General features: G+C 37.8%; 1 protein-coding gene across 1 annotated transcript in view; it reads right to left on the bottom strand.

Moving 5' to 3' along the window:
* Positions 1–1,864: 1,864 nt before the first annotated feature.
* Positions 1,865–14,067, bottom strand: part of LOC111062025 (furin-like protease 2) — a 54,321-nt gene continuing 42,118 nt past the window's right edge. Inside the window, exons 10-14 of the mRNA XM_039435436.1 lie at positions 11,791–12,073; positions 7,719–7,935; positions 7,115–7,367; positions 5,097–5,335; positions 1,865–2,339 (exon numbers count right to left, since the gene is read on the bottom strand). Of these exons, the coding sequence (XP_039291370.1) occupies positions 2,151–2,339; positions 5,097–5,335; positions 7,115–7,367; positions 7,719–7,935; positions 11,791–12,073 (1,181 nt within the window). The 3' untranslated portion in view covers positions 1,865–2,150. The remainder of the gene's footprint in view (positions 2,340–5,096; positions 5,336–7,114; positions 7,368–7,718; positions 7,936–11,790; positions 12,074–14,067) is intronic.

The raw sequence follows: 14,067 nt of genomic DNA, 5'->3' as shown, positions 1-14,067 counted from the left end.
TTGCTGGGAATCGAATGGTATTATTTCCTTGCTGCTGATTTTCCCGTGCATATTCTAAATTTATAGCATTTCGAGTTCTACGACACGAGTTTGGACGTCGTTCGTACTGCGGCATTAGAGTATGTGAATCAGTAGAAAGAAAATAGAAAAACAGATCTACCGACGACTGTTGGATGACGCAATGATTATAACAGCTGATTTTTATTTCTGTGTGTGGCCAGCTCACAAATCTTCTACCATGAGGATTACAAATGTAAACTTTGAAGGACCGTAGGAAAGAGTCCTGAAGTCGGATCATATATATTTGATAAGCCATAAACCTGCTCCTGAACATAACAAACAGAACTAAAAAAATCATCAAATTCGGTGCACACATAAAAAAGTTATTGAATGTTAAAATTTGAGGCTCGATTTTTATTTATATAGAGGATTTTCATCGTTAACATGAAATATTTCATTAAATGAATAATAAAAATTACTCTACATTGTTAAAAAACGATCTTGCAACAGAGCAAAGTGAGAGAGATAGCGCTATCTGCTTTGTTGGATGATAGACAAGGGTAGCAATACCATTGCTAATCAAACACTGCCATTATAACGTGGACCTTCTCAATGCTCCTTTCACCAACAATTGAATCAAAGATATACATTTTTATATCTTTTAAAAATACCAATGATATATAGATGTGAACCATGATCCGGATACTATAATTGAATAATTGATCTGTATGATATTATTTTATGTGACATTGTAATATTTAACAACAACAATTTGAGTATACTCAATGTAGGCAATAAATATAGTTATTCAGTTACCAATTAAAACACTATCACAAGTCAGGACAGAGGTGACTCATTCACTGACACCACCCCATTCAATAGTTTTGTGCAGCAAAAAACTGACACTGTTGTACTTTTTACAACAGCGCGACTGCCGGAAGGTTAACACATGTCTCAAGCGAACTTGAATCTTCTATAGAGAAAGTTTAGAAACATTTTGATCCCAACTCCAACGAATCCTATTGGTGTGAAGAATTGAGATGACTAGCAGCTTGAACACTCTGAGAGAAAAACTTCTCACTAGTAGTGATATCACACCAAATTCGATCGTACAGTTGAGTACCCGAAAATTCATGAATAAATGGATTTATTCTATCAGTCCAAAAAATACAAAAAACATCTTCACAAATGATAGAAATGGGCATACAAGGAAAATCTACCAAGTTCAATATATTTATCTCGGGACACTCCCGTGTTTCGGATGGACACGTTAAGTCGTCGGTCACGGCTGCCTGAAAGGCAGTCTTTAAGTCATGTCAGAGGCCCTGAAATTGATCAGTTGCGACCTGAAAACTCTGACAGATCAGACCTGAACCAGCACTCGATATTATTATTATTTATTGGAAAGTCATGGAATGAAGGATTCCTGATTCCCGGGCTGGCACATGATTTTGGGATAGTAGTTCCCATGGAATTCCCATCTAGCTCTTAATCCTGTTGTCAATATTTGCAGTCTTCGGGAAGATTTACAGAATTTAATTTTGATTTTCGTTCGATAATATTTACCACTCACATTCTAAATTATAATTGAAAATACTCAAGTATGATACATATTTAATGAATTGATTTTTTTTAAATCACTTTGGATCAATTTCCATGGATCTCTGCCAAAGTTTTTCTCTCACTAGGGGCGCTAACATCTCATTTCTCACAACCAATAGCCTACTAAAGGTAGGCGCACACAGATCGTCATCGGACGGACGGCACGCATCGGACGGATCGGATGATTAGATTTGATGCATTGTTTTCAATTGGAGTGCGCATACCTATACGGATACGGCACGCATCGGATGATCAGATTTGATGCATTGTTTTCAATTGGAGTGTGCATACCTATACGGATGCGGATAGATATGCGCACTCCAATTGAAAACAATGCATCAAATCTAATCGTCCGATGCGTGCCGTCCGTCCGATGACGATCTGTGTGCGCCTACCTTAAGAAAGAGAGGAGGTTCGGTTTTTGAAAAATAACCTCACCTGAAATTTAGATTCTTCGAAATCTTAACATTGAAATGTTACGTAAAAATAAGAGTTTCTCACTTTTTTCCATACAAACTTAACCTAAATTCAAGTCTGGTTGTTGTTGTTCATCGTTGGTTGGGACTGAAGCGAACATTGTTGGGAAGCAGATCCTCCCTCTCACTCGCACAGCTTGTTTCTTCGTCAAGTAATGCTTTCTGTTGGTCGGTCTGCAGCTTGCTAAGGCAGTCATCTCCTTCGTTATGTATGCGCAGTGGAATTTTTGAGTAGCCCCTTCCTGGTGACTCCGATTTCAACTGCAAAACACAAACATTTGAAACAAACCATTTGGTTTACAGCACTCATCATTCTACCAAGCTGTGCTGTGATGTATAGACTTACAGGTACAAGTCTAGGCCGGTAACAGAGCTCGACCGACCGTCAGTGCGTATGTACCATCCTGGCCATACATCAGTTTTTCTGATCCACAAAATGGACGCCTTTACAGATTGTTTAATTGCAGCTTATTATCTTCGTAGACAAAAGATTAAAAGACGTAGATATCAAGTTTACCCGAAGAGCATTACAAAGGGAATTTAGTACCATTATATACATCATTGCTTGGGGTGAAGATACATTTTCCAACTACCTCAGAATCTCCATCAGAAATTTCGATGAGTTATTTCGAGCTTGTATCACCATGGGGAATACTTGCAGTCACTTCAAGCTACGGATCAAATAAATGTAGATAATATTAATAATATATGATTTTTCCAATAAAAAAATTAGAAATGATTGAAGAAATGTATAGAAAAACTCTGAATTCAAGTATGACACTATTAATCGAATTCATTCATTATGCTATCCAATTCAATATCAGCTGATTGTCGGGCAGAGGTGTCAGCACATTGGTTATGTTACGATCAGGGTACTGATCAGTACAGCTCTGAAAGCTTATATTTGTTTCAATAGCGCGTCAGTCGACCGATGAAACAGATGCACACGAGCTCGACCGATGGTCTTCGTACGCTGTATAAAACGCATGGTCCTGACCGTTCGCATGCCTGCCGTCAGTCCTGTTCTGTAAAGTGTGTAGAGATACATGGAATATCAATGGAAAGGACAAGCGCGACTGACGTACGCACTGACGGTCGGTTGAGCTCTGTAACCGGCCTAATAGGCGCTTTGAAACACATATAGGGCCGGTTTCCGAGCTCGGGTTTTAATTGAAGTTCTAGACTTCAAACAGCTGGAGTCAGAAAATTGGCTCTTCGAAACGGGGCGTAGTCGTAGTTATAGTCAAAGTCACGTTAAAATTTAATTTTGAAAGACTACAAAATTGAACACAGAATTAAATAAAGAGAAAATAGTTTAAAGTTTCAGTTATTTTGAATTATTCAGGAATGCTTCATTTCGTCAAGGAAAAACCTTTCCAATTATGAAAATGAGAGAATAAAGATATATTCTGCTGCAACTACGCCCCGTTTCTGAAAGCCAATTTCCTGACTCCAGCTGTTTAAAGTCTAGAACTTTAGCTAAATCCCGAGCTCGGAAACAGGCCCTTAAATAGAGTTGGGAAAAGTGTCAATACTACCACAATATCACCTCCACAGCTAGTCCCCATTAGTACCAGTGATAAGTTCAAAATTCGCTTCCAGGTGGTTCGGAATCCACCTGAAGCTGTAGGTCCACTCATCTTCAATCATCATTGCTCACGTACACACACTCAAGCCTGAAGCTCACGTGGGAATCATTGCGTCCAGACAGGAGTCTCCAAGAAGGCACCCGTTCTTATAACTAGCACAAACATCTACAACAAAGTGGAGAAACCATCTTCTGGGTTCGAAATGTTCCGTTTTCCAATAACAGTCCGGGTGCTGTAGCTTTGCCTATCGGCGAAGAGCTACTAAACTACAATACTACCCTTTCAAAAACATCCAAATGTGAATTTTGTAATGTAAATTTTGAAAAAATTGTATTGTATTATGGCAAATAAAGAATTTGATTTGATCCAGCATTTTTGAAAATGTATCTCTCTATAAGCAAAATATGCTCTTTTGTATCTTCCCAAAAGCAACGTGTAGCATCCGATAAGATTCACAAGTAGCTCTAATGTAACTCTTCATAAGCAACCGATGCTTTTTGTATCTTCTCAAAATCAACGTGATGCATCCGATACACAAGGAGCTCTGGAGCTACGTTCTTTCAGCACAACACTATCAGCTAACATTCGTTCAACATGCTCTTTCCATAGTTGGTGATACGTTGCAGCTCTCTCATTCATGAAGAATTATTTCTTTCTGTAGAGAGCTTCCTCCAAGGAAGCTCCTTGGGGAGCTCCCTCCTTCTAGGGTTCTTGAGTCTCTGAAGTCTGCTGTTTTTGCAAAGCCGTGAATATTACCCCGGAATCATACCTTGCTCATTTTTATGTCGTTTCACAGTCACCCAGTGGCGCCATTTCACCAAACTGCTAGGGGGCAAGAGCCAAGTGGAATAAATTGTGGGGGGGGGGAAGGAATACGCCTAAAGGTCCTGGGTTTTTCCCCATAAATGTTACATTCGAAGAAGTTATAATATGCTTCATTTTCTCCAGTTTTATACAAATGTGGTTGAAGTATCAATACAAGCATATAGGCCTACATTATTAGTTAATCATGAAGTATTTATTAGAAATATAGGCCTACAGAAGGGCCCTAAAGTAGAAATACACTGAAACTGATCACTTAAAAATCATGGAAAAATATAAATTTCTCTTTTACAATGACAATTTCAACAATTTCATTGTACCCATTCTATATTCAAGCTTCAACTATACCACAGAGAAAAATATCCTTCATTACTCCGTACCCATACTTTCAAGGCAATTTTGCTACATTGTTGATACTGAAGAAGGAATTATACTACTGCCGTTTAAAAAAAGTATTAAATCATTATGAGATTCTAAGGGTTCGTGTAGATAGACCCACATTTTCATTATTCATCTGATCCTTGGGGGGGGGGGGCCTAGGCCCCCTAGATGGCGCCCCTGCAGTCACTGTGGCAAAGCTACGGGACGCCTACTGTACATAACTGACCTGTACACTGACAACAATGGCGACCATTAGAATTAGTGCGCAGGCGCATAAAACGATTATTGCATTGCCACTGGTCAGCTGCTGCGTGAGAGAAAACTCTGATGAGAAAGAAGTGGAGGGCGAATTTGACTGAAGCGGCATCTCTCCTCTCAAACTGGCCGCTTGCAGTTGGATTTCATCGATATCATGCTCCACAGTGATACGTCTCTTCCCAGCTGGTGATGAGTTGTGACATTCACCTAAAAAAAACCATGTTGGAATCAGAGAATAGTGGAAGTATTGGGATCGCCATGTCATCTGTATCCTATACTATTGAACGAGCAACTTCTGTTTATATGTTCAGATGTTTAGATGTTTGGATGTTTTGATGTTTGGATTTCAAATGTTTAAATATTCAGATGCTTGGATGTTTATCAGGGGCGAGGCGTGACTTTTTGGCTCAGTCATCTCCAGGAACAATTCAGTTGAAAGTTTGAATGAAAGCTGCACTCAAGCTTGGAAACTGGCCCTCAAATTAAGTAAGAAAATTGAAATGATATTCTTCATTTTATACTGATTCATACAAGTACATCATCAAAAATGACAGGGAGAGAAAAAATAAGGAAACCTTGTGCTATTTCTCTCCCAACTTTAGATAAGGTTTACTTACACAATGTCCGAAATAAGTCTTTAGTTGTTCTCTAGTTGTCCACTTCACTAAATTTTCAGTTCTTAATTATTTTCACAAAAATAAGATTTTTAAATTTAGATGCTTCAAAACCAAACATAGAATAAATAATAATAATTATTATTATCAATAACAAATTGCAAACAAAATAATTATTGTATGGTTTGCAACACTGCCGCGGAACAGTGGAATCGCTGAAAATAGCGATGTCCGTGACCGTTTACTCCACCATCGTTTATGGGGAGAGGGAGAGTGATGATGCAGAAGAGTTGTGGTAACCAATGCTAAATAGCATTACTGGAATCGCATATTTTTGAGAATCACATTGAACGGATGGAACTGATGATGCAGTAGTCTACTTAATTCAAGCTTGGCACGCTCGCAAAAAAAATGTTTCTCTTTTGGTTTCTTCATCTTTTTTGTATTCATTTTGAATATTTTCAATTTAATAATATACACATTACATATAAATTTCTATCCAGTCATCGGCGAGATGACCGGACGCTTTGCCTCTGATGTTTTTATATGTTTGTATTTCACCGGATCTCGAAAACGGATCCAACGATTCTCACAATATTTGGAACAAAGTAGGTTTATGATATGAAAATTCGATCGCACTAGGTCTCAACCCTGGGATAACACGCTGAAGGACATTGAAAGGATAAATACGTCCTTGGAAAAACAGCTGGGAATTTTGTAGTCTGTCAATACCATAATGGAAGAGAGTGAACGAGTGCATGTGTGTGGGATCATACAGCTGATCTCACGAGAAAAATACTGCAAGAAAAACTTATTTTTTCGTTTATTTTTCTTTCTTTTAGAAAACATGTTTATTTCAGAAAGTCCAAAATAATAATTATATGTTGTTAGTGTAGAATAGTACATTGTATATTACCAAATATTGTAGCAAACATAGTATATATAATTGTAAATCGAATTCATAGTATATCTATTTTAATTGATGATGTGTTTGTTTTTTGAAGTGTGAAGAGATTGTTATTTTGATGAGTGATAGTAGCTTAACCTAGATTTTGATTTGGACTGTAGAATAAATTTGAAAAGGGACAGTTTTGGGCATAAGCCTGTTGTGCCTCCTAATATAACTGTGAAAATAACTGTAAGACTGAGAAAATCAATGGATGAATATAAACTATAAATTAAATCTTTCCTTACAAATTTTTGACTTTTTTGAAACTTTTATCTGTAAAAATCCGGGAGAGGAGAGTTTTGAGCTATGCCTGTTGTCTTCTCACAATCATATTATATAATTATTATAATTATAATTTATGATCATCAATGGAATAAATTAATAAAATGAATAAATTGAAGGAAGAATCGTGGGCCCACTGACCAGTGTCCTTGTCGCAGGAGCAGCAGTTCTGCTGGCTTTGGCGGGTGCAGCAGGGCACACACTGGTTGTTGAGTTTGTCGAGATGCAGCGGGAAGGTGCAGGACAGACAGGAGAAAGGCCCGGCACCAGAGCAGGTCTTGCAGCCGCTGTCACAGGCTTTGCACAGCTGCGTGGGCGGGTCGTAGTACTGCGAGCCAAGGCATGCCAGGCACAAGCCTCCATCCAACATTGACTGCGGCGGGCAAGATGTGCACTGCAGTCATCATCGAGAATCAAGAATCAAGAATCAAGAATCAAAAATCAATAATGTTTTATTTTGTCATAAACAAAATTGCATTGACAAAATTCATCCAGATAGAGACAGAGCTCTTGAAAGATGATGAGATAAGTACAGTCCGAGTCCTGATGCATGCAATCAATAACTGAATGTAGCTTAGCGTAGCTATGCTGAAGTATTAAGCTGTAGGGTGCTTCCTCCATCTAGGGATCTAGGTATTTTGGAGCGTATGTTTTTGTAGAATTTGGGAGTTAACATTTGAAATTAGAACAGAAACTCCCTATACCATGGGGCCTGTACAATAGGATAATGGTGAATGTTACTGACCTGTAGCGGGCCCTCCCCCTTGCAGGTGTGACAGTAGTGATGGCACTTCTGACAGCCATATTGGGACATGAAGAAGCCCTGTGGACACTCGGGGTGACACTCGCCGGCCGCCAACTGCCAGCCCTGGGGACACGTGACACACTGGTCACGTCGCGGCCCACTGCACGTCATGCACGACAGATAGCATTTGCTGCACGTGCCCACGTCGTTGTAGTACCTGCCAATCACGCAACACCAAATTAGCTCCCTCCAATAACATCAGTTGAATAGGAATTATTAATATTCAAAACCAATGCAAGTGGGAGCAGTTGACAAAAGGTTTTTGTGATGCTTCAATCACACAGTTTCGCTTCAATAGATGATCACTATTAAAAGAAAGCCCCCTCTGGGTTGATCATCGTACTCAAGAATGTGTTGAAAACCAGAACTCATCCACAGTAACAATGCTTGTCGTAGGAGGCGACTAAAATGGACCTCAAGGCGCCGGGCGCCCTAGAGGCAGTTTGGCGTCCCTCTCTCAGCGGAAGGACACTAGTAGTGGACTCACGTAGGTCACGAGTTTGTGAGTGGAGTGACCAAAACTCACCACTGCTCAAAGAAGGGCGACTTTTCAGGCAAAACTTCTTGGAAGTGGTGAGGCTTCTGACCCTGCAAAGTTTCGAAGGGGCAAAAAAGACCAAGAGACCAGAGATGGGTGAAACTCCAGGCACAAACTTGGGTCAAGTGGCTGAGTCGATGGAGGCCGGGCACTGGGTGCCCTAGAGGCAGTTTGGCGTCCCCTCTCTTAGCGGAAGGACCTACAAAAAGGCCAGGAGTGGAGTTCACGTAGGTTACGAGTTTGTGGGTGGAGTGACCAAAACTCACCACTGCTCGAAGAAGAGCGGCCTTTCAGGCAAAATTTCTTTGCAAGGGTGAGGCTTCTGACCCTGCAAAGTTTCGGAGGGGCAAAAATAAAAAAAAAATAAATAAAATAACATCAGTTGAATGGGAATTATTAAATAAAATAATAATTAAAAAATAAAATAAAAAAAATAAGAGACAAAAAATAAAATAAGAGACCAGAGATGTGTGAAACTCCAGGCACAAATGTGGGTCAAGGGTCTGAGTCAAGGGTGGCCGGGCGCCCTAGAGGCAACTTGGCCACCCCTTCCTCAGCGGTAGGACCTTCAAAGAAGGCCAGGAGTGAAACTCACGTGGGTCACGAGGACTAATCAGTCTGAATAGACTGCCAAGCACACTGGATTACAACAAGTAACCGGGTATGAATGGGATGTTAGTATAGGGAAAACTACTGGTTCTTGTAAAGAACACAGGCATTGGCTTGCCTAACTAACATACTACTTGGGAACACAATAAGCTGCGGTTGACGTGTGTGGGTTTTTTGAACCTTTGAATCCTTGAATCCGTCCCTTCAAAACAAAAAACAATTGAAAGAAAAAGACATTTATGTTGTCAATACCACTATATCTGTTTAAAATTGAATCACATTGCAGAATCAGGTTTCATAGTAACACCTACCACATCTTCAGCTGAACTCATGTTGTTTGTTATTGTTGAAGGAACAGTTCCTTCATGATTTGATGAAACGTGGTTCTGTACTTTGAACTAATTTAGAACAAATATAGAGTGTTTTGACAGCATGAACGTCGTTTTCCTCCAATTATGGAGAAATACAACAACATCTCTTACCATATAATCAAATTGTTGAATGATCACTACACACAATGATGCTATATCTATAAAAATTTTAAGATATTATTATGTGGTCAAGTTAAGAATTTAAAACAATAGAATAAACAGTAAAAACAGTAGAATAATAATGTGTTTGTGACAAAAATAGAAGTAAGTCCAGTCAATGAAAGGTTATAGAGGGAGAAGTAAGGACAACTTTTGACCCCGCAGTTCTGTTTGGGGTAGTAAGGAGGTGAACATATCAACAGTGCTCACCCATTCATGGCATTGAATCTGCTGAAACAATGGAAGGAAAACATTGAATAGTGAAATAATACATCAGCTTGAAGATAATTAAATACTCTACAATTCTACAATAAACATTAATTTTCACGATGTTGGAGAGCTATGAACCCTGAGAAAGCAAAAAATTGGATAAAAACATGTCATTTCAACGAATTCACACTTTCAAGAGCCAATATCTCGAAAACTGTTCGGAGTATCACATAGCTCAACTGAATGAAAATTGTGAAGAATTTATCATGCTTCATTTTTGGTTGGTTAGACATGTCGGTTTAACGCTTTGTTCTAAAGGAATAAGCGTTTAAGCAAACATTGAAAAATACTCCTAAACCATCCTCATACCTTTAGCACAAGGGGTAGGGATGAGAACTTTTGCTATGTTCACCTACCAACTAGTCCTAACGAAGCTGCAAAGTCAAAAATTGTGTTCAAAACATTCCCTCCAAATCTCTTTGTCAATTTGTCTATTGTTGCAAAACGATTTCACACTCAACACTAGAGCTGCTGCAACAGTCGTAGGGTAATGCGTAAAATTTTGAAATTATACATCGGATTGAAGAGAATTCAATATTCTTCATAAGATTATGATCAACATTGATTTTTCCCATAGATTCGAGAAAGTTATTAGTAAAAATAGTGAAAAATTGGAAACAAACGGGGTTCTTTGGAAAATGTCGAACCCTACATTCAAGAGTTGATATCTTGAAAACTATAGGAGATGGAAAGTTGTTCAATATTTTTTGTAGGAAATTATGTGAGCTTGAATTTTGTATGGAATAGTAATGTTTATAAGAGGCATAGTTTTCGAGATATATAACGAGTAACCAAAATATTATACCTATGAACCACCCCCACCCAAAGCACAAAGGGTAGGGGTGAGAACTTTTGATCTGTTTACATCCTCACTACCCTAAACATAACTGCGGGGTCAGAAATTGTCTTTCCAACTTCTCCTTCTAACCCCTTTTTTTGAGCATTCATTGACTAGCTGTGTTTTTTCAATTCTAGATAAATTCAACAATATTTTATCATGACATTACTTATATTGCAATAAGATGTGAAAATATATAACCGTCTCACACTTTGATTGCAATTAAAATATATGTTGCAATGAAATATAAAAATATTTAACAATATGTGAGCAAGATGAGACGCCTTCAACAACTATGAAAGCTAAATGCCTTCACCAAATATGTGATGGTGGGAAAAAGAAATGAAAATGGTCATTTTGGTTTTTAATAAACAGCAAAAAAATTATTTATTTAATACGAATATTAAAATATGAAACGGTGCGAAACAGAAAATATATTATGTAATTGAGAAAGTGAAAAGATCACAACTATAACCAACAATCAAGATTCCTGATTATAATTATCAGATAATTGAAGGGCTACTCGCTTGCTGATCTGTGGTCGTTCAGGTTTTTGAAAATAAAAAAACAAATTATTATTTGAAATTATAGGTCTGGAAAGAGAATGTACAATGAAATATTATGTCAACTTTACCTTGAAAATTGTCCCTTGGCCTGATCCTCAAAGGTCCGGTTGAACCACTCCCGACTTTAAATAAATAAATATATTTTAAAAAAAACTTCTGCCAGCTGATTGAATCAAAGCACCAGCTTTCCTCAAAAGATTCAAATCCTAAAAACACAATTATGCAGGTTCAAACTGTGACAGCCTATAATTGAATTCTCAAGACAGAATCCTTCAGATAACCAATGCCTTAACTCAACAGATATACTTCACAAACGGTTCAAAGAATACGGGCCTCGAAAAGAAAAATTCCAAATCTATTTATGTGAAAAAACATGCAGCCTTGATTCACAGACCAAAAGTCGACTCACTCTTGTTTGTATAGCATAGAGCCGAGAATCATAATATTGCCTTCACAAAACGTGATAAAACACACGTTTCATATTTGCACATTGGAGATCTTCTCGCTTAATGAATCATACATTCAATAATTGAATCCGTGACCAGATTTCCAACTCACAAAATAATATTTCAAAAAAATTGAATGGGTTTTGATGTCATGTATGACAAATATATCTATATTGAATAAATAACTATTAGATTAGATTGTGTGACAGACAGACCCATTGGCGCAAGTAGCACGGCACTGTCCACTCTGCAGATGGAGTCCCGGTTGACAGGCTGTGCAGTTGATGCGTGACACACACTGGGTGCACGCGTGCAGACACGGCACACACACGGCACGCGTCGGATCGGCGTAGAAGCCGCGCGAACACGCAGCGACACAGGTGGCGTTTTCCAGCAGCAGCGGACTTGCGCAAGTGAGGCAGTCTCCCGCCAGAGAGCCGTCACACGTGTTGCAGGTCGCGTGGCACGTCTCGCACCGGGTCTCACCAAAGTATTCCGCTGTCAACCAAATTCGTTCCGAATTCTATATTCAAATTCATTAAAACAATCATTTCTCTGATTGCCAATGAATTGCAACCAGAGGAGTATATTTATAAAACATACATAATATACATAATATAAAATCACTTCACTGATTTGGGCTGCTTTATACAAATTAATAAAACAATATAATAACTTGTATCAACCTTTATTAGAATACTAGCAGGTAACCAGTGCTTCGCAAGTGTCTTTCTTAAAACTTGACGTAATGAAATCTAGAAGAATTTATTCAAAATAGTCCTATGTACAGTGAGTCAGTCATTCTATCAGGGCTCGAATAATTTTGAAATTTTAATCAAATAAAAATGAAAGAGTATAATTTCTTTATGTGAATAACAACAACTTCATTGAAAGACATCAACTGCATGCGTTTTCATATTGCCGATACAGCATTGATGAAACTGTAGACGTTTATTTAGCATTATTTGTCTCAAAAATTGTTCTAGCTGAAAAATTAATAATCCTTGCCACGTGTAGGCCTAAACATTGCATCAGGAAAACGAAGTTTCAAAACTATGCTTTTCAGGTGGAAAGCAATATAGAAACATTCGTTCCTATTTTAATTTTGACCATATGATTTGGTGATTCTTCAATGAAATCGAATGATCTGATAGATCTGAGCTACCTAACCTGACATTACAACCTTCTATATTTGTGAGGATATTATCAATAATTGTCTGTGAAGTTCGAGTTACTCTTGTATATTCGTGGACCTCAATTTCTAAATTATTCATATTAATAATATCTCTAATATCCTCTGTCATTTTATCCTGCCTGGCAAAATCGGTATTGAAATCTCCTACCACTATAACATTTGTGAAACGAGCAGTTGTAATTTCCAAAAGTGTATGGAGCAGCTCACAAAATTTTTGTCAGTCTCCATTTGGTGACCTATAGATACCTAACACTGCTACCTCAAATCGATCATCAATTTTTAACCTTAGTCCTGTCACCTCTAAATCCATCTCAACAGAAAATCTCTTAACAAAATCCAGTTCATAAGTTTGGGTATGTTTAGCATTGCTAGTGAATATACATACACCACCACTTCTATGAGCTACTCTACAAAATTCTGATCTCAGTGAATAGCCTGGAATCCTAACTTGATTTATTTCCTTTATTTTTAAGCCATGCTCTGTGAAAATAACAATGTCAGGATCCTGCTGTTTAAGAAATACTTCTAATCTGTCAATTTTGTTGCGAAGATACTGAATATTTTGATGATAAATACTAAAAACCTTACCATCTTGTGCTACTCTATCTCTAGCATTTGTAGCTATTTCCCTTTCCCTGTTTTGAGCCAATTTACTAAAAAATCGTTATTTGTTTTTTGCCTATTTTTAAACCAGAGGATTGCAAACGGCTTTCAATCAGCTCTGCCAATCTATTACAGAAGATTACTTTGCCAGATCGATTTAGATGCAACCCATGATTAGTGAAGTTATGTCTTTTCAGCCTTTCATTTAGAAAACAAATCCCCAGTTGTTTAGAATTCTTATTTTTTAGACTGTTGATTGTATTATGGATTGATTTGTTTGTCGAATTGATTGCTTCATTTAATTCTGGCCTATCAAACCTATTAGGAATAGTACTTATTATTAAGTTTGTTTTTTTGCTGAGTGGCACAATTTCCTTGATTTTTTCTGTTACTTGAGGAAGATGATTCAAGTTAGGTTCATTTATATTATTTGAGCCACCCAGTACAATTAGATAGTCATTTTCATCAAAGTATTTAGTTTGTTCCCTAGCTGACTCTACAACTGCATTAATTGATGCACTTGGCTTGAAAAAACATTGGACATCAAATTTGTTTTTTAATCTTTTATCAAGGAGATCACTGCAATCACGTCCATGACTGGACGTCAGTAGCAGAACTCTCCCTTTCCTATCTTTATTTCCCTTAGCTATATTTTTGGTTGCTGTCTTCAAAACCTCACTGTACGATTTATTTC

This window comes from Nilaparvata lugens, chromosome 9 (assembly GCF_014356525.2).
Source record: "Nilaparvata lugens isolate BPH chromosome 9, ASM1435652v1, whole genome shotgun sequence".
In the NCBI taxonomy this organism is placed as follows: domain Eukaryota; kingdom Metazoa; phylum Arthropoda; class Insecta; order Hemiptera; family Delphacidae; genus Nilaparvata; species Nilaparvata lugens.
This window is presented reverse-complemented; position numbering and strand designations above follow the sequence as displayed.